At 40.3% G+C, this 20,549-nt stretch overlaps 1 protein-coding gene across 2 annotated transcripts in view; it reads right to left on the reverse strand.

Annotated features, from left to right (window-relative positions):
• The window catches only part of LOC146403914 (uncharacterized), a 49,766-nt gene extending 31,017 nt beyond the window's left edge, over positions 1–18,749 (reverse strand). Inside the window, exons 1-3 of one of the 2 annotated variants that reach the window (XR_014844992.1) lie at positions 18,611–18,749; positions 13,278–13,555; positions 12,801–12,900 (exon numbers count right to left, since the gene is read on the reverse strand). Coding sequence is in view for 1 of the 2 variants with exons in the window: in XM_085024298.1 (XP_084880424.1) it covers positions 12,818–12,900; positions 13,278–13,379 (185 nt within the window). In the remaining variant the exon portion in view is untranslated. The remainder of the gene's footprint in view (positions 1–12,800; positions 12,901–13,277; positions 13,556–18,610) is intronic. The other variant, XM_085024298.1, reaches the window with a different exon arrangement.
• Positions 18,750–20,549: the final 1,800 nt, after the last annotated feature.

A 20,549-nucleotide genomic window follows, 5' to 3' on the forward strand; every position in this document is an offset into this window, starting at 1 on the left:
TCATCTTTCAGCATTGCAATTTTCTGTATACAAGTCCTATACATGTTTTGTTAGATTTATGCTTAGGTACTACATTTTTTTTTCTTTTGAGTAATTGTAAATGACACCATATTTTTAATTTGTGTCCACATGTCAATTGCTAGTATATTGAAATAGAATTTATTTTTACATGTTTATCTTGAATCCTGAAATCTTGCTGAACTCACTCATGAATTCAAGCAGTTTTTTGTCTTGGTAGACTCTTTGGAATTTTCTTTCTTCCTTTTTTTTTTTTTAGATTTTAGATTATTTTATGTATTTTTTATTTTAATGATTTTTATTTTTTTCTATTATAGCTGATTTACAGTGTTCTGTCAATTTTCTACTGCATAGCAAGGTGACCCAGTCTCACATACATATACACATTCTTTTTTCTGACATTGTCATGCTCCATCATAAGTGACTAGATATTGTTCCCAATGCTATCCAGCAGGATTTCATTGCTTATCCATTCCAAAGGCAAAATAGTTTGCATCTATTAACCCCAAATTCCCAGTCCATCCTGCTCCCTCTTCCTCTTTGGAATTTTATATGGCAATCATATCATCTGTTAAAAGAAATAGTTTTACATCTTCCTTTCTGATCTCTTTCTTTCTTTTCTTTTTTTTTTTTTTTTTTTTTTTTTTTTTGTCTTACTTCCCTGCCTAGAATGTTCAATACACTGATGGATAACGTGGTGAGAATGAACCTCCTGCCTTGATCCCAATTCTAGGGGGAAAGCATTCAGTCTTTCATTATCAGGTATAATGTTAGTTGTCATTTTTAAATAGAGGTTCTTTTTATCAAGTTGACGTTTCTCTCTGTTGCTATTTTTCTGAGAGTTTTTGTCATAAATGAGTGATGGAATTTGCCAAATATTTCTTTCGCATCAACTGATATGAACTTACGATTTCTCTTTTTAGCCAGTAGAATATATTGATTTTCAAATAATTAGCCAGGCTTGCCTCCCTTGAATGAACCCTATTTGGTCACAATTTATAGTTCTTGTTATATATTGCTGAATTATATGTTGCTAACACTTTTAAAATAATTTTTAGATTTGTACTTATGAGGCACATTTGATATTTTTCTGTAGGTTTATTTTCTTTCTTTTTTTTTGTTATTATCTCTGTGCAATTTTGGTGCTGGGTTAACACTAGCTTCAGAAAATACATTGGGAAATGTTCCCTCCTTTATTTTCTGGAAGAGATTGTATAGAATAGATGTGAATTCTTCTTTAAATGTTTGCTACAGTTCTTCAGCAATAATGTTTGAACTTGGAAAAACCTTTTTATTAAGTACTAATTCAATTAGTACATAATTCAACAGTTATAGAGCTATTGGACCCCTCAGTTTCTACAGATATAAGATAGGATGAATAAAACTATTCAGCAGTAAGCAAGTGCTATTTTTCAGGAGAAAGAAAGTTTCACTCCAAAGGTAAAGTTTTGAGCTTAGAGAATGGAGCATTGAGCCACCAGAAACCTTGAAACCTAGTGAAATTTGCCCAGCTGGACTTCAAAACTGCTTGGGTCTGATGACTCCTTTTTTCCTCCCATATTCCATTTTGAATGGGAATGTCTATAGCTGCTATTCTGTGCCTGTCCCATCATTGTATTTTAGGGGCTGATAACTTGTTTTCTAGTTTTACAGGTTCATAGACAGAGAGGAATTTGCTGCAGGCTGGATCCTAACCAGAATCTTCCCTATACCTATTTAAATGACTTAGATGATGAGATTTGGGACTTTAGAGCTGATGAGAATTTGAATTTTGAGTTGATGTAATAATCTACTGAAACTTTTGACAGCCTTAGGATGTGGTGAATATATTTTATATGTGGGACAGGTATGAATTTTTGTGAGCAGACTGTGGTAGGCAAATAATGGCCCCTTGAAAATTTCTACATCCTCATCTCCAAAATTTGTGACTATTTCCTTAATTGGCAAAAGGACTTTACAGATGTGATTAAAGATCTTTTGATGGGGGAGTTTATCCTGGATTCCTCCAATGGGTCCAATATAACCACGAGGATCTTTGTAAGTGAAAGAGAGGCATGGTGTCAGAGTAATGCAACATGAGAAAGATTACACTGGACATTGTTGGCTTTGAAAATGGAAAAGATCCACATGTCAAGGAATGAAGGCAGCCTTGAGAAGCTGGAAAAGGGCAAGAAAATGGGTTCCCCACTGCAACCTCCATAAGTAATACAAGCTTGTCACACTTTGGTTTCAGCCCAGTGAGAACCACTTTGGAATTCTGACCTCCAGAACTGTAAGATTGTAGATTTGTATTGTTTTAAGCTACTGAGTTTGTGACAATTGATCACAGCAGCAACAGGAAACTAATATAGGTCCATATACTGAGATTTTATTTTGATTACTGTATTTTTCCATTCTAAAAATACCCATTTTATTCTTTTATAAATCTTCTATTTCTTTGCTGAGGCTTCCTATTTTTAAAATATTTGTTTCAGCCATATTCACAATTGCTTGTTGAAGCATTTTTATCATTGGCTGCTTTAAAATCTTTGTCAGATAAATGTAGTAGCTCTGTCATCTTGGTCTTGGCATCTATTGAATTTTTTTTTCATTAGTTGGGATCCTCATGGTTTCTGGAGTGATGAGTGAATTTTTGATTGGAACTTGGACTTTTTCAAATAATATTCTGAGGCTCTGGATCTTACTTAAACCTACTCTTTTAACTGGCCTCCACTGACACCATTCTGGCAGGGGAAGTGGGGCTGCTACTTTGTTATATTTAGGCAGGGTAGAAAGCCAGGTTCATCACTTGGTCTTCATGAATACTCAAGTGGTGAGGGTTAGGGAATCTCCTTATTACTGCTGTTGGGGATGGGATTTCCAGTGGTGAGGGTGTCCTCATTAGCACTGGGTGGTGGTGAAAGTTCTGATTCTCGCCTAGGCTTCTTATGACACCTCCTCACTGGGGAGTGGGAGGTATGTCTCATTACTGCTGGATAGTCTCTCCATGTGGAGCGAAGTTACGGCTGCCTACTCGTGGTAGTGGGATGAAAGCCTAGAGTCAGGTACCTCCAAAACAGAGACCACAGAAGGTCTCTGGAAGGAGAGAACCTTACTTCTCAGAAGCCTCTTAGTACTTGAATGCTCCTCTGTTCAAGTTAACTGCTTTGGAATTCTTTCTTTAATTACCTTTTTAAAAGAAGAATGTTTTTCTGATTATAAAATTAGTATAGTTTTGTGTTGGAAAATTGGAATATCCAGAGAAGGAAAAAGGGAACAATACTTCTCTAAAACCTTTATTGAGAGACTACATGAATATTTCTGTGCCTTTCCACTGTCTTTTTCTCTATCCATCCATCTATATAAACATAATTGTGGCTATTCTTTTGTTTGCTTTTAACCACCGTTTTTCCTTCAGTTTTATACTATTATAAATGTATTCCTCTGTCGTTGAATATTATGGAAACCATGCTTTTTGATAACTCCACTATATTCAATTATTTGAAATTTAGCAATAATTCTCATATTGTTGAATGTTTTAGTGTTTATTATTTCTAACTAGTATAAATACTGCTGTGATGAGAATGCTTGATTACAAGTCTTTTCAATTCCTAGAAGTGGAAATACTTTAGTAGAGGGTATTTGAGACTTTTGATACATATCATCAACTTGATCTCTGGAAAGATTCTCAATTTATATTCCCACCACCAGTATTTGAAAATTCTTGCTTCACTCTTGTCTCATGGGCATTGACTGTTATCATTTAAAAAATATTTATGAATTTGAAGGCAAAAAATGTATCTTACTGTCATTTAATTTCCATTTATTTTATTACTAATAGTGTTAAATAACTCTTTTTTTGCCATTTTAATTTCTTTTGATGACTGCTTTTTATGATTTGCATCTTTTTTTTTTTTTTTTTTTTGATGGCTATACCTGCGGCAGATGGATGTTAACAGGCTAAGGTTGAATTGGAGCTGCCACTGTGGCCTATGCCACAGCCACGGCAACACCAGATCCGAGCTGCATCTGCTATCTATGTGCAGCTTGCTACAATGCTGGATCCTTAACCCACTGAGAAAGGCCAGGGATAGAACTCACATCCTCACAAAGACAATGCTTGGTCTTTAACCTGCTGAAGCCATAACGGAAACCCCCCTATTGCAGTTTTCTTATTAATGGTTTGTTATGTGTGTTACAAGGATACTTTTCCAGTTTGTCATTGCCTTTTAATTTTGTATATAATGGTAAACGACATAGAGAAGTTTACAATTTTAAATTTGCTGTCTGTTGTTTTTCTCTTTTCTTTCTTTTTTTAATATATTTTATTTATTTATTTTTTATCAATAGAGACTTTATTTTTTGTTTGTTTGTTTGTTTGTTTTGTTTTGCTTTATCTAGGGCCTCTCCCACGGCATGTGGAGGTTCCCAGGCTAGGGGTCGAATCGGAGCTGTAGCCACCAGCCTACGCCAGAGCCACAGCAACGTAGGATCCGAGCCGCGTCTGCAACCTACACCACAGCTCAGGGCAACGCCAGATCCTTTAACCCACTGAGCAAGGCCAGGGATCGAACCTGCAACCTCATGGTTCCTAGTCAGATTCGTTAACCACTGCGCCATGACGGGAACTCCATCTTTCTTTTTTTTTAATTCCAATCAAGCTTTCATGATTAGAAGGTCCTTTTCTATCTACTGCTGTATAACTAATGACACCAAAACTTAATGACTTAAAACAACAACAATTTGATTATATAGTTTTTGCAGGTCAAGGTTTTTGCGGGCTCAGCTGGTGACTTTTCTGCTCCACCTGATGTTGATAGAAATCATTTCAGTGTTCATCAGCTGGCTGATTGGGAGGATCCAAGGAGGTGACACCCCTGTGTCTGGAGCCTTGTGGAGACAGCTGGAAGGCCCGGTTCAGGAGGGACTGTCCCCCAAGTGCTTCCACATGGACTGTCTGATGTGGCAGAACTGGAGTAGTTAGAATTTGCACATGGCAGCTCAGGACTCCGAAAGGGGGGTGTTCGAGCAAATAACTGTAAGGCTTTTTATAATGTGGACTTTGGATGTCAACTCTATTGGTCAAAGCAGTCTCAAGCCTACCCAGATTCAGAGAGGCTTCATGGGAGACAGATCACAGAATTTGCGGCCATATTTAAAAATTTCCACTTTACCCCCAGATAAGTTAAACTCACATATGTTCCTTAAGTTTGTTTATGCTGCTTTTGCAGCTGCAGATTCTCCTTTTTGTTTCTTTTTATAAACACAAATCCTCAATCAATCAAGAAAATGTATAAACAAGCTTATAATGAAGTTCAAATTTGAATATTTCCCCCTAATAAGGGAGTTCACTATAAGCTTTTCTTGAATAATCATCTTTTTGCCAATGGCTAACTATTATAGGCATTGAACTTTTATGAATATTTTTGTTGATGGAGGAAAAATGCCCTTCACTTTTCTCTTGACCTTTCTGGCACTCCCCAAGATAAAAGTGGATCCTCCTGCTTAAGTCTAGTTTTTGTCTGAGGGGTGACCAACCATACTAGTGACTCTGGACTGACCAGCAAGCATCTTTCTGAAAAGTCTCTCTCAGCTGGGAGAGCTCTGTGACTCTGGGCCTGGCTGTTGACCTAATTCAGAGGGGCTCCTATTTTTCAATCTACTTTTTATGATAGCAGGCTCTCTCACTGCAACAGGGCTGTGTACCTGGGGCTGCTGCCCTGGATGTGTCTGAGGTGGTGTTGTTGTGATTCCCAGTGTAATAGTTCCTGGAGCAGATTGCTTCTAAGATGAAGTAATATGACTTCTTGTAAAGGGAGAGGCATTAGCTCACTTTTATTGAGGTGCTTAGCTCTGCTTCACAAGGAGGAAAACTCCAGGACTACGAGATTGTTTTTTCACGACCTCCTCCTCTATCTCTAGTTTTTGTTTATGCCAGCTCCTCCCTACATTCCTCCACCCCAGAGGGACTTCTGATCTGGCTTCCAGCTTCCTCACTGACATCTCTGCTTCCTTCTCTCAACCACACAGGAATGCAGAGCTAAGCCCTGTGTCAGGTCTCATAATGCTGTATTCCACTGCTTGGTCATCCTTTTATTAATAACCACCCACGCTGTTGCTGCAATTGTTCCTTATATATTGGATATTCTGGTAACCTTACTACCTAATTTAATTCTCTAACAGATTGGAGTGGGGGGGCAGCTTCTATTATTCTATTTTTAGATAGAAGTGGATGCTTGCCTAGAGACAGGAACACACTCAGCTATATAGTTTGTAAGTGGTGGAGTAGAATTTTAACCTTGGTTGACGCTTAATTTTTAAAGACTATGTGATACTTCCCCTCTTCTTTCATCTTAATCCCCAGTTCCTAACTGTGGATTGGTATTTCTACTTCTCCCTGAAAAAGAGCACACACAGCTGATACCATGGGCCACAGGAGAAGGACACCTGCCTGGGGACATATAATCCTTCTGGCAGGAACATTTGAAACCCAGCTCTCCTGAAAGTTTACTTAGCTCATCCCTCTGTTTCTAGCCAAGTCTTTCTGACAGGTAGGAACCTCGTCTCTTAGACAAGGTACAGCAAGGATGGCCACACTGTAGCTAGTGGGCCTCCCTTTGAAAACTCCTGGCCATTTCCTCAGGGGAGTTTTCTGGGTAACTTATCTCTGCAGCCTCATGACTCATTTCTTCTTTTCGAGTCGGTTCCAGAGGAAATTTGCTTCTATGGTCAGAGGCCAGAGCATACTCCAGCCCTCTCTGGAGAGAAGCAGAGTCAGAGAAGAAAGAGATTTCATAATGTAGCAGTGTTGGTTGTTCATTGCTGAGGAATCCGAGGGTTGGTTTGCATTTATCCTGGGTGGAGCTCCCAGCAGCTGAGGAAGGCCTGCTGTAGGAAGAGGAAGGGCTCCAAGGGAAGGACTTCTGGGGACCAAGGAGGTAGAGAAGTCGGGGAGGCCCCCAGAGCCTTCACTCTCTTTTGGCCCTTCTGAGAGCACAAGATTGAGCCCTAAGCTTTCAGCACCTGTGGTCCTGCCAGATTTCAGAGAGTGTGATAGGAGTGACTGGCCAACCTAAAGTCAAGTGAATGAATAATGAGTGATCAGTGGAAGAGCAACTTGATATCAAATGTTACACCTGATATAAATTTTGAGAGGAAAGCTTGCAGTCATGGCTTTAGGATCAAACAGTTTCTTGACCTATTTCTCTTTGTAAAACTATTTTTCTTCTCAAAAGGATTAGAAGATTTCAAGTTTTTCCAAAAAAACCTTTATAAACTCCCCAGAAGTGTTTCAGTGAAGTTGTAAATTGTACTTTTTGACCATAAAAAAAAAAAAAAAAAAAAAAAACACAGTAGCCTTCAAAGGAAGGCATTGGTGAATTTTGTAACAAAGACTAAAACTGAGGCCAAGTGTCCCTGTTCCAGTCTTGACATTTATCTGGAATCGGGTTGTGTGTACCATTAAACTGCACGACTCAGCATGCATGACAAGATTTTTTTTCTTTGCGTTGGTAAGCCTACTTTAGCATTTTGCATACAAGAAGATTTTGGTGGGGCTTTGCTACTGCTTCATCCCACACAGATAATAATGGTAAAGTCATTATGAGTTAACACTTTTGGAAGTCTTTATCTCTTCAACCAGATTGTAGCTCTGAGTAAGCAGGATCCTTGTCTTATAATAGTTTGATTTCCCAAAGCTTAAAATTAGGATAATTTTACTCATTTCCTTCCTAGAGAGGTCAAGGGACCAAATTTCTCTGTTGCAGACACTGTTGGTTGCCTGCCAAAGGTTTGTTTCCTTCTTTCTACCTTACTGTCAAGCTCTGATTTTGGTTGTGTCCTTTGAAAGGTTATGTCCTTTTTAGGCACTGAGCTCTACCTAACCACAGAGGGTGAGACTTCATTGGTCTAGGCCAACTGTGGTGGCCTTGTCTTGTGTAAAAATTGTTTTAAGCCTGGGCAGATTGTGTTGATTCTGGCCATTGAGACATGGGGGTTGTCTGATGGAGGGACATAAGGTGGGGGCATTCCTTTTTTCTGTCTCTGAAGATTGTTGACATTATCTGAGGCCTGATCTACGGAAGAGCTTAGAATTGGGGGGGAAAGCTGCAGAAAAGCTAAGGTAGGTCTGTGGTATTTCCATGTCAATGAATTGACCTTTGCTGAAACTGTCCCACCTCCAGACTTCACATAATATGAAACAATCAACATTCTTATTATTTTCAGACACTTCTATCCCTTAGATCTTCTATCCTTTGCTGTCCATAACATCTTACACAGCCTTGTTCAGAAAGGTGAAGTTGATGGTTGGGGAAGTCAAGGTAAAAGGCTCCTTTCTTTTTCACATATGATGAGAAAGGAGGGAGCCATGTTTGAATGGCAGTTTTAGCCCATCTGTCTCCTAAGGCAACTTCTCTGCTAATACTCTGAAAAGACCTGGTACTAGTGGGAAAGCTAATTCTGAAGGTTGAGCTGGTTCAAAAGGAGAATACATTCAAGAAGTATCAAAGAAAGGTGTTCTCCCATCTGACCAGAGGCAGAACTTGCTGTTGATACATTTCTTCACACCAAGAAGAGATTCTAGCCAGGTGTGCCCTGACTGCTTGTGGATATTTTTGTACAAACTTGATTTCAAAATGTGACCCTCATCTTGGCAAGTTGAGATGGAGACAGAGCAAGAGATGGGGGGGTATGTGATGGTGGGGGTGAAGTGGGACAGGAGCTCTGTAGCTCAGTGCAGGGCCATGCTGATAAGCATACATCGGACATGAGGGGCAGTGGGCACTTTCTAGGTTGGAGTTTTAAACATAAATACATTTATCAACTTAACTGATATTCATTGAGCACGTGGGACATGTCAGGCACTGTGTGAGGTACCTGAGAAAGAAGGAAAAATGGTCTTTGCTTATAAGGAACATATAGCCTAGTATACATTCCAGCCTTAGGTAACTACCCCCAGCCCTCTCTTGCCTGTCAGTCCTCCCACTCATAAATTATGGCACCACTGGTGTGCAAATGCACGCACATCAATACTCTTACAAATATTCCACACATTTCCTTGTTAGCAGAATTAGTAAACGCAGCATTTTAAGTCTGCTAACACTTATCAAGCACCTACTCCGAGCCAAATGGTGTGGGGCATACAAGGGTAAATGAGAAGTCCTGTACTTCCAGGAAACCACAGCTCAGTTGTGGATGTATGATTTATACACTGAAAATCAGAGTGAGCAACTAGATGAAGAGAGAGCATTTGAATGGTGCAGATAAGTGCCGGGAGAGTTTAATTCAATTCAACATGTATTTATTGAGCACTTCAGTGTGTCATGTACTGAATCAGGCCCATGGGACACAGGAATAAGTTCAATTCCTTCTCTTCCAGGAGCTAACTGTGCAATAGGAATGCTAAAGTAATATTAGTCATATCAACAAACATTTATGGAGCAGTTATTATTACACATTTCAATGTGCTTATCATATAGTAGCTCTTGTATTGGTTAAATCTATGATGTAGGAATTAATATTATCCCATTTTATTTTATTAAAAATGTTTTCTTTTTATGGCCATACCTGAAGCATTTCTAAGTTCCTGGGCTACAGGTTGAACCAGAGCTGTAGCTGTGACCACAGCCACAGCAGCACTGGATCTGAGCCATACCTGTGATATTTGCTGCAGCTTATGGCAACAATGGATCCTTAACCCACTGAGCCAGGCCAGGGATTGAATGCTTATCCTCACAGCAACAATATCAGATCCTTAACCTGCTGAGCCACAATGAAAACTTCTATTCCCATTTTAGAAACAAAGGAGACTAAGGCAGGCAAAGTAACTTTCCCAAGATCACAGAATTAGTATGGTAGGTAAGACATTAATGAAGACTAACAACTTTTCAATTTTACCTATAATAGATCTAGCTATGGAAAAACTAGGCTGTTTAGGCAGAGGAGATGTAGAGACAAATAGACTGCTAACATACTTTGGGACACATGGGTTAAATTGCCTACATGTTCCTCCAGTACTGCTGGACATCACAGAGTCCCAGTGATGGCACTACTGAAAACATAAAACTCTGGAAAGAAAACTGTAGGAGAGCAGCAGCTTTCCTCTGTCCATGTGTACTGGGTAGATCTGAGGTTTATTGAGGACATTTGGTTCTGGACACCTGGAATTAGAATCCCATGGAAAATTACCATTGAACCAGGGGGTAAATCTCCCTAAGTATGTAATCTAATTAAAGCCATCAACAACAGCCAATAAATGACAGGAGGGCTGTTTGGCATCCTACTTCAGGCACAGCCTCCCATGGACTTGTAGGTAGACTGAGAAGGATGGAAAAGGCAGTTTCTGGTCTGCATTATATCTCCTCCTCTTGAGGGACCCAGGTCATCCCTCCTAATCCCAGGTCATCTATTAAAAATGACACAACCTATTGTCAGTTGTACCTTGAGGTCTCTGTGATAGTGTGATTTATTATAAGAAATATATACTTGGTCTTCATTCCATTTCCTGGAACAGGATTCCTAAAGCCCTTGGAATTTCCCAAGTGTTAAGAGTGGTAAAGGTGAAGAGAGCATTTTGTTATTCACAATAAGCTTCTTTCAACCACACCTGGACTTATTAAAGAGGTGATTTTTGGGAAAGCCCCTAGATAACCACTCAATAGGGGCTGGTTGCTAGGAGAACCAATCATCTGATTAGAGGGTAGGAACTTTTAGCCCCTTTGCCTCTGCAGAGAAGAGATGGTCTGGACATCATCAGAGAGGAGATGGAATCATTCATCTGTGGCCAGTGACTTAATCAATCCTATCTATGTAACGAAGCTGCCATAAAAATCCCTAAGCATGAGATTCAGAGAGCTTCAGACTGGTGAACAAGGACACATTCACTTGTAGGGAGGATGGCACAGCCCAGACTCCACAAGGACAGAAGCTCCTGTGCTAGGAACCCTTCTGGACCTCGCTGTATATAGCCCTTCACATTGTAATAAGTCAGTAATAGTAAACTGTATTCCTGAATTCTGCCAGTCAATCTAGTAAATTAACTCTGTGGTTGGGTGGCAGGTGGGCATTTGGAGCACAGGTGATGACCTGGGACATGTGACTTACATCTGAAATGGGGGCAGTCCTGTGGGACTGAGACCTTAATTGGTGGGATCTGACCCTGCCTCTAGGGAAATAATCTCAGATCTGAGTTGACTAGTAGGGCACCCAGCTAGTGTTGGAGGATCACTTATTGTGGGAAAAGACCCCTCCCCATTTGAAGTACAGAAGTCTTCTGTGAGTAGAGAAGGAAACAGCAGCATATCACCTACATTTGCTGGAGGTTACAGTCTATCACCTATCAAACCATGGACAGCTCTAAAATGAGTAGTTTCTTTAGATTGCAAGGATGCATTTCTGCCCTAGGAACTGGATTATTGAATTCAGCATGACACCTAATCTGCATTCTGTACATTTCTCCTAATTCCTGATACATTCCATACCTTTTTCTGCTGTAGAAACCAATTTACACTCCACCTCTACCTCACTGCCTCTCCAAAACTAACTTCTTTATATCCCTAAATGTTTCTAGAGCCTTCTAATCAGAAGAAAATATTCCTCAGCCACCCAGAAGTACCTGAGATGGATACATTGGAAGGAGATTCAGAAAACAAGGCATAAATTTCTCGTAAAGCATCTATTCTATTCTTCTATTCTATTCTATTCTATCCATTCACTTGATAAGTATTTAGTGAGACCCTACTTGGTGTGAAGCTCTGTGCCAGGCACTAGAGACATAGAGAGGAATAAGATTAATATGGTCTGTGTTCTCAGGGGTTTTCAGTCCACTGAGGGGACTTAAAAGGCAAAAACACAAACAAAACCTCACAAAAACACATTAAATTATAAATTCAAATAAATGCTGCAAAGGATACTATACAGATATTATGAAAAAGACAATGGGGGGGAATGTATCACAATTTTGTAATCAAGAAAGGAGGTCACATTTAAAGCAGGATCTGAGGCTTGAGGAATCAGTCCTGGAAAATCTTTCCAGGCAGGGAAAAGACTACTTTGAGACACTGTGCTAAGGAGAAACTTGGGTGTTCAAGAAATTAATTAAGATGGGTCCCACTGTTGGGACATTGAGAGGAAGGAGAGAATTAGGAAGTGAGATTGAAGAAGTGGATAGGAGCTGTGGGAAGGATTTTGCATTTTATTCCAAGTTCAGCAAGAAGCCACAGGAAGGCAACATGTAATGACAATTCCTCCTCAGAAACTATGCAACATCAGTTCTAGATGAAGAACGCTTGAGTAGGGAGTGATGAGGAAGGAAAATTTAGTTTCCCCTAAAACTTCTGAGCTTTTGAAAGAACTGTACTTGGCTATAAATGATGCTGTCACATGTGAGGTTTACAATGCCAGTATTAGCACTATTGATGTAATGAAATGGCCTTCAAAGAAGAACTTAAAGAATTTTTAAAAGGAAGTTCTGAGTGGAGTAACTGTGACTTCTTCAGGTATGACTCATGTCACACTGAACTTCCTCTAATGGTAAAGCAGGATGAGACAGGGTCAAAATATTGAGCAATGACTCCATATTTAGCCCTGTTATAGATGTTATGGTGGCTGCAAAAACAGAAATTGTCGTTGTCCTCAAGGACTTTATAAGCTATTATAACAGGGATGGTAGAAAGAGTACATCAGAACAATCCCATAACAATCAGCCAGAATGAGTATAACCTCCATTTGGGGTTTATATTTGATGTATCACAACACATAATTCAAAGTGGTCAAGGGATGAGGGATTTGGAGGAGGAGCTTACACATTAGAGAGGCTTACAGGTCTGCCAGCACCAGGTCTTCAAGAATGCCAAGATTCTCCTCACATGCTCTCCTTGTTTCCCACAGGATTATTGCAGACATCTGGAATAGAGCAGCAAATGGGTATGTCCTTTCCTTACCCACCCTATGCTTTTAGCATTGGTGGTAAACTTGCGCAAATATTGGGAATCCTGGCTGTCATGGTTATTTCCCAAGCTTTGAAAGTCCAAAGGAAACAATCACTTTAGTTTTCCCATAGGGACTGAGGCCTATCCTCAGGGTCATACTACCCCCTTTTTGATACCAACCATGGCCCAGGAAGAAGAGTAGGGTTACAGAGAGCTGGTGCAGAAAACACTCGGATGCTCAGGCTTAAATACCTCTGAAGTTGCAGGCTGGCCTGGTAGAATTCAGAGTCTGGGCCTGAGACCTTGGGAAAGACATGTGATCTTATTCTTATTCAAATGAACAAATTGTACCTGATAAACTTCAGTCAATGCTGTCTCACTCCAACTAGTTCCATATTCCAGAAGTGGGTCAACTAGCTTTTCTCTCTCCTGGTCATGAAGTAGAAGGCTCATGGAGATGGATGTCAGCAAGGAATTAAAGCTGCGATCCAGGGTACACAGTTGAGTGTTAAGACCTCTCTTTGAATCCTGGGTTTCTTCCCATACTAGGTGTGGGAGGCTGAAAAAGTTAACTCCTTTGAACCAAAGTTTACTGATCCATAGAATTAATTTGGTGTCTGTATATTAGGCTGTAGAAGAGAATCGAATGAAATAAAATGCATGAAAGATCTGGGTAAGTCACAAGCACTCTACAGATATGAAATAGTCCTATGAGACATACTCCTAGGGAGGTGACAAGTAGAGTGGCTGCCTTTCTTCACCTCAGCCACCATCACCCATTCATTTTGAGCTCCAGGGCCTAAAGAGCCATGGTTTGTCATTTTACCCATTTGATGCTGAGAGCATAGGGCCAGGAGCTTAGAATCTCTCAAAGGTCTATTAAAATATTTGAGATATGGGAGACATGGAAAAAATATAACTTCAAAACCTGCAAACTGAAATATCAAAAAAAGGAAGTGAATGTTTAAGTAAATGTCTATGAAAGGTTTCTTTCAATCAGTCGACTGTAACACAACCTAATTCAAACCGATTTTTACTTCAATTGTTTATCATGTGATAAGGGTGCATCTTAATACACTTATTATAATGAAAGGTCGGTTTCCTAAAAGAAGTTCTCAGAGCCTGTGTGGTATTTGGGGAAGCCCTATCTTTTTGTCAATGGAGAATATGAATCAGGAACAAAGCCCTTTTCTCTTTCTTTAGCTTAAACCCACATTCATCTGTTAGAATCTGGCATCATGTCTATTTTTAACTGCACCCTAAATGCTCTTTTCACTTTTCTTCCTCTGGTGTCCTGCAGCTTATCCATAGAAGCTACAGGTGAATTGGCTCCAGTTTAATTCAACTCCAAGATTAGATATGCCCACTTTCTGTAAGTTTTGAGGAAGGTTTATGCTTCAGGTAGGTCACTTTCAATTTCCTTCTTCCTATCACCCTCTCTTGTCCTTCTATTCTTATGATCTGTGGTACCCTAAAGACTCCAGTTATTTGCAAGTATTTATTGTGAGAAGGCTCTCTGGTTAGGTGGGCCTGAGCAGGAGCTAAGAGGCTTTGTGAAAACAAGTGGGCAATATACCAGGCTCCCTTCTTGCCTCTGACACTATCTGATCTTGGGCAGGTCTGTTTCCTGTCTATTCTTCCATTTGCTCATCTGTGTAATGAGATGCATAACATCTAGGAGGGTGGATGACCAATGAATCCGGCTTTCCTGTACCGAGCTTCTGATTGCAGTTCTGAATGACTCTGTCACCCAAGGGTGTGCCACAATCTCTGAGTGGGTAGGTAATTCCATAGACTGATCTGTAGAAGAGGTCAGGCTTTAGCTGACCTCAGCTTGTCCCTTTCTTCCAAGTTGACAAGACTTTTCAAGTTTGGAAAGCAGTCTAATGGACTTTGCTGATGAAGTGTCTCTTAAATTGTATGATTAAACCCAAAATTTAATGAAATTCTTTCGTCTCAGGAATAGAAAGCCGCTTGACATTTTTTTCTCAACTTTTCCCGCAGGGCTATTGGCAATGGTTGATGAGGGAAGATGGGTGTACAGAGTTGCTTGCTCTGTTCCCCACCTCCCTGCTGATACCTGCTAGTGGCTGGCCGCACTCTGCCTTGCTGACAGAACCTTGATGCAGTTCATGTATTGGTGGCCACACTCTCCAGGGGAATCAGGTCCCCAACTAGCTCCAGAGGTGGGAGAATATGGATTAGATAATTCAGTCTCAGTAATTCTAATTTCTTTTGTCTGCATTTTTATGCCATAATTCAGTCCAGTGTGATCTGAGGGAGATCAGCTAGCATGGGGGAAACCTACAGGGAAAGTTTTCGTTGTTTTTTAAAAGAGATGCAAGATAGGAATGGTTCTTCTTTTCCTACCTCCCCATATCACTATATAAGTCTACAGGGCTTGTAACTACAGCCATCTGGATGTCATGAGCACAAATACCTATAAGGTGAGGATGGTAGAAAGAAAATGGAAAGAAACCTGTGTCTATGGTGACATCTTGGAGCCACTCATGTAACCTTGGAACTTCTCTGCTCTGGAAGCTCTTATTGTGTGAGAGAATAATTTGTCCTGTTGCTCAGGGCCATGTCTGGTTGGGTTTGTTGTTATAAATCCCCTATAGGATTGGGAAGTAAAGCCTAACCTGCAACCAAAAAGCCAAAATATATTTGATCTCTTATGTCTTTAACTTTGAAATTCAGGTGGAAATTTTCCTTCTGTTTCCTAATATCTTTTCCTTTGTGTAAAATTAATATTTTACCTGCTTACCAGTTAAGTTATTTAACTTCTCCTACCCTGCAAATTTTCAGTATAAGGTAATGCCAGACTGATCCCTGGCAATGTGTCTTACATGATGCCAATAGGCAGAGCATTTGGTTCCAGAAAATGTATGTGGACAGAACATGCAAAGGCCCACGGGATTATTGTTATATAATTGGAAGAGGTTAAAGGATGAGGAAGTACGTGGGGGGAGGTGAGGTGTAGCAACTTTCCCTTCCTCTGATACTCAGCCTAGAAACTCTAGGCAGATTTGGAGACATAAACCAAGCACAGATCACATTCCTGCTGCAGATAAATTTTGTGTGGGTGAATTCCCAGGCTGTACAGGTGACTCTTGACTTATCAAGCCCAAGAACCCAAGTGACTTGCCCCAGACTATTGCTCAATGTCAGGGACAGTGTCTCACTTCCACTGTGCTTCACCAACCCTGACAAGATGCCATTTCAATCAGATGTGAAAGCACAAATCACTGACATTATTTTGGATAAGTTCTTCCTATATCCCTTCCAGAGGCTCTTTTTTTTTGTAAAATCTAAACTCTCCTTTAGTGAAAACCCCTACAATATCAGCTCAGGGAAGAGAGGGACTTTGCTTCTCCTATTTCCTGCTGCATCCTTAGTACCTATCACCATGTCTGGCACACAGTTTAGGCTTCAAAAATATATTTTGAATGACTTACATTAAAGAAAATGAATTAGGAATACTTTGAAGGCCAATCTATAGTAGGTCTTGCTTTGAGAATTTAGACGAGAGGAATGGAAGGGAACAAATGAAGATGGGGCCTGGAAATCTAGGAGCAAATCTCAGAAGGCATCTAAGGAAGAAGCTGCTGGAGGAGACAGGGCTGTGGATCCAAGGATGGTCCACTGGAAGAGATATGTGTAAGTTTTCATGAGCTTTATAGGAGAACACAGTTCATTTTCACTTGTGTAAGAACTTCCATAGCCCTGGATGGAGGGTCTAGGCCAGGTGATGCTCTTGTGGCCTGGGGCAGAACTGCAATTCATCCCCTTAGCCCATCACCTATGGCCCAGCCAGGAAGACTAACTCTGATGACAAGGTTTTCTTTGGTCCCTGTGCAATTGTTTCTTCCTCTTCAATTACTCAACAAATTCTCAGAACACCAGTCAACTCAGAGTGGGTGGTTTCCACATCCTGGATGGAAGATTATGGGGAAGCCCCTGAATTATTTTTAGAGATTGTTTGCAGGTCCCCAGTTGCCTAGATATGTGTGTGGGGCCTTAACTTCCTTGGCTCTCTTTCAATCAGCAACAACCTGGCCTTTCTCTTTTTAGGTTCAAGAACTTCTTGAATTCTTTGGTCGTTCCATCTACTCTCTTAGATATCTTACCTCTCAAATTATTAAGTCAAAGCTTCTCAGCTGACTATCCCAGCTGAGGTTACCCAGGTAGTGGGCACAGTGGTTAGACGCACACTGGCTTCCACTCCTGCTATCCCTTCTTAGCTGTATAATACTGGACAATTCACTTAACTTTTCTAGATTTTAGAATTCTTCTCCATAAAAGAGGTTGATGTTAGAACCTTATGGGGTTGGTCCAAGGATTAAAAGGCATTTAACACCAGGATTAGCATGTAGCAAGTGATCAATAAATGTCTACTATTTTTATTTTTGCTTCTCGAATTTCATGCTTCCTTTTTATCTCTTTACTAATTTTCCTCCTCACAGGATGAGTGCATTTGTGGGGAGTGAAAATAAGAGTTATAGGGGACAAAGACATTATTTTGTTTTATTTTTTAAGTTATAAAATAAATTTTAAGAAATAATAATATTGAGGGGGATCAAGGTGCAGAGTAGGAGGATGTGGAGCTCACCCCACACACATCAAAATTACCTCTACATGTGGAACAACTCTCAAGGAAAACTAACTGGAAACTAGCAGAAGAACTTCTACACAATCCAAGCTGCAAGAAAGACCTCCACATAACTGAATTCGATGGAAAAAAGGTATTGGGTTAGGACCTGTACTTCTTGGAGGGTCTGAGAGGAAGAGAAGGTATATTTGGGGTGAACCCTTACCCTGGAGAGCAAGCAGCTTGAGCCACAATCTGGGTATCCCAGTCCTGGGGTCCTTTACAGAGGAGACAAGTCCCCTTGGCTACTTGGAGGACTGCTGGGACAGACAGGTCTGTAAAGCCTAGACTCTACTTATGAGGGGGTTCCAACAATCAGGGTGGGAGGAGCCTTATATTGCTGGCTGATGTCTTATCCCACTCCCCAATCTGAATGGCATGTGTACCCTGGCCCCACTCACTCCACACCACAGCCTAGTAGGAGATCTGGGCCAAAAGGCCCTAGGGAAAAGACCCATTCTAGCTATGCAGAGAAAACCTGGAGGCCTGAGTGTGGTTCAGGAGGGAGAGTGGTGGGCACTGTCTGCACCACACTGGATCATCTCCCAGGAAGAATGAACTGGCTCTACACACGTCACACTCCAACTTAGCACTGGATCTGCAACAGACAGGTCCTGGGAGAAGACTAGCATATAGGCAGCTCAGATATCAAATGGCAGCACAGTCACCTCAATTCCTACAGTCACAGTACTCCCAAACAGCCCCAGCCTACTCCACACCACAAACTTGTGTTAGATCTGGGATGAACATGACAGAGGAAGGACACCTCTGAGTGATGCTGTGGGTGCCTACACAGGTGGATCATACATCCTTTGTGAGCACGTGGGCATCACTTGCTTTAGTACTCATCTCCTTTGGGACAGGACATGCATTCAAGGGAAACAGAGCCCAATTAAGCCCAGCCCTCAAGGCTTCTACTCTGATACCTTGGGTTCAGATCCTACCCCTGACCAAGCATTGACAACCACAGAAAAGAGAGGAAGTCCTGGCTCATACCCTGCACAATGTTTAGATCTCCTAATGCAAACCATACCTGATATCAAGGGGATACAGCCAGCACACCCTGAAGAAAGATGTGGTTGGTGTCCGTATCAAAACCAGCCTTTGTACCAAAGACATTGGATGCACAGTTTCCATAGGTATGCTCCCACATAAAAACACCACTTTGAGACCACAGCAGAAAAAGGTTTCTCCTAAATTCATAGAGACACAGAAAGCTAAGTAAAAATAAAAGGCAGAGGAACTACTCCCAATTAAAATAGCAAGACAAATTCCATGAAAACAAATAATAAAATAAAACTCACCAGTTTATCACAGCCCAAGTTCAAAAGGGTGGTAATAAAAAATGCTAAGTCAATAGGCCACACCCACCAGAGGGATTAGAATCAGCTCCACCTACTAGTGGGCAGGCATCAGCCCCTCCCATCAGGAAGCCTACAGCAAGCCTGCATACTAACTTCAGCCACAAGGGGGGCAGACACCAGAAGTAAGAGAGGCTACAACTCTATCATCTGTAAAAAGGTCACCACACCAAAAACCTATAAAAATGAAAAGACAGAGAACTATAACTCAGATGAGGGAGAAAAAAAAAAAAAACCTGGAAAAACAGCTAAGTGATCAGGAGATTCTCAGCCTCCAGGAAAAAGACTTTAGACTGTTGATGCTAAAGATGATGCAAGACATTGGAAATAAATTGGAGGCAAAGATAGATAACTTTCAGGAAACACTGAACGAAGAGATACAAGATATACAACTTAAGCAAGAAGAGATGCAAAATACAATAACTGAAATAAAAAATTCACTAGAAGCAGCTAACAGCAGAATACAGGAGGCAGAAGAATGAATAGGCGAGGTGGAGAACAGTGGAAATTATGGAAGTGGAACAGAAAAGAGAAAAAAGATTGAAAACAAATGAAGAGAGTCTCAGAGAACTCTGGGACAACATTAAATGAACCAACATCCATATTATAGGGGTGCAAGAAGGAGAAGAGAGAGAAAGGAACAGAAAAAATATCCCAAGAGATAATAGCCTAAAACTTTCCTAACATAGGAAAGGAACCATTCACTCAAATCCAGGAAGTACAACGAGTACCATATAAAATAAAACCAAGGAGGAATACACCAAGACACATATTAATCAAACTGACCAAAATTAAAGACAAAGAGCAAATCTTGAAAGCAGCTAGGGAAAAGAAACAACATACAAGGGAACCTTGATAAGGTTATCAGCAGATTTTTCAGCAGAAACTGCAGGCCAGAAGGGAGTGGCACCATATACTTAACGTGATGAAAGAAAATAACCTCCATCCAAGATTACTCTACCCAGCAAGGCTCTCATTCAGATTTGAAGGGGAAAGCAAAACCTTCACCGATAAGCAAAAGCTAAGAGAATTCAGCAATACTAAACCAGCCTTACAACAAATACTAAAGGAACTTCTCTAGGCAGAAAAGAAAAGACAGCAACAGGAAACAAAAATACCACAAATAACAAGGCTCACTAGTAAAGTTATATATACAGTAAAGATACGAAATCATCCATGCACAATTATACCACCAAAATCAGAAATCATGAGAAGAGGTGGGTACAAATGCAGGACACTGGAGATGAACTTGCAATTAAGAGAACAACTTAAAACAATCTCATATACATATAGACACTTATATCAAAACTTCAGAATAACTGCAAACCAAAAATCTACAATTGATACACAAACAAGGAATCTCTGGAGAAGAAATATATCTCATAGTAAATAAGTGCATAATCCACCATGAAGGGGGTCATTTGACATCATTCTTGGAATGCTGAAGTCCTCTTAGATCTGATTCTGATTTCCTCTCCATCAAAGAATTTATGATAATTAAATTAAATAATGAAACTGTACAATTAAATAATACAATTCTACAATTGTATTATTAATAACCATTTCTGTCCATGGTACAATGTAAGATCTATAATCTCTTGTTTATCACAT

The sequence above is a fragment of the Sus scrofa genome, chromosome 4 (genome assembly GCF_054392235.1).
Source record: "Sus scrofa isolate SSC_HxYL_T2T_F1_AM1 chromosome 4, Sscrofa_HxYL_maternal_Yorkshire_Landrace_v2.0, whole genome shotgun sequence".
In the NCBI taxonomy this organism is placed as follows: domain Eukaryota; kingdom Metazoa; phylum Chordata; class Mammalia; order Artiodactyla; family Suidae; genus Sus; species Sus scrofa.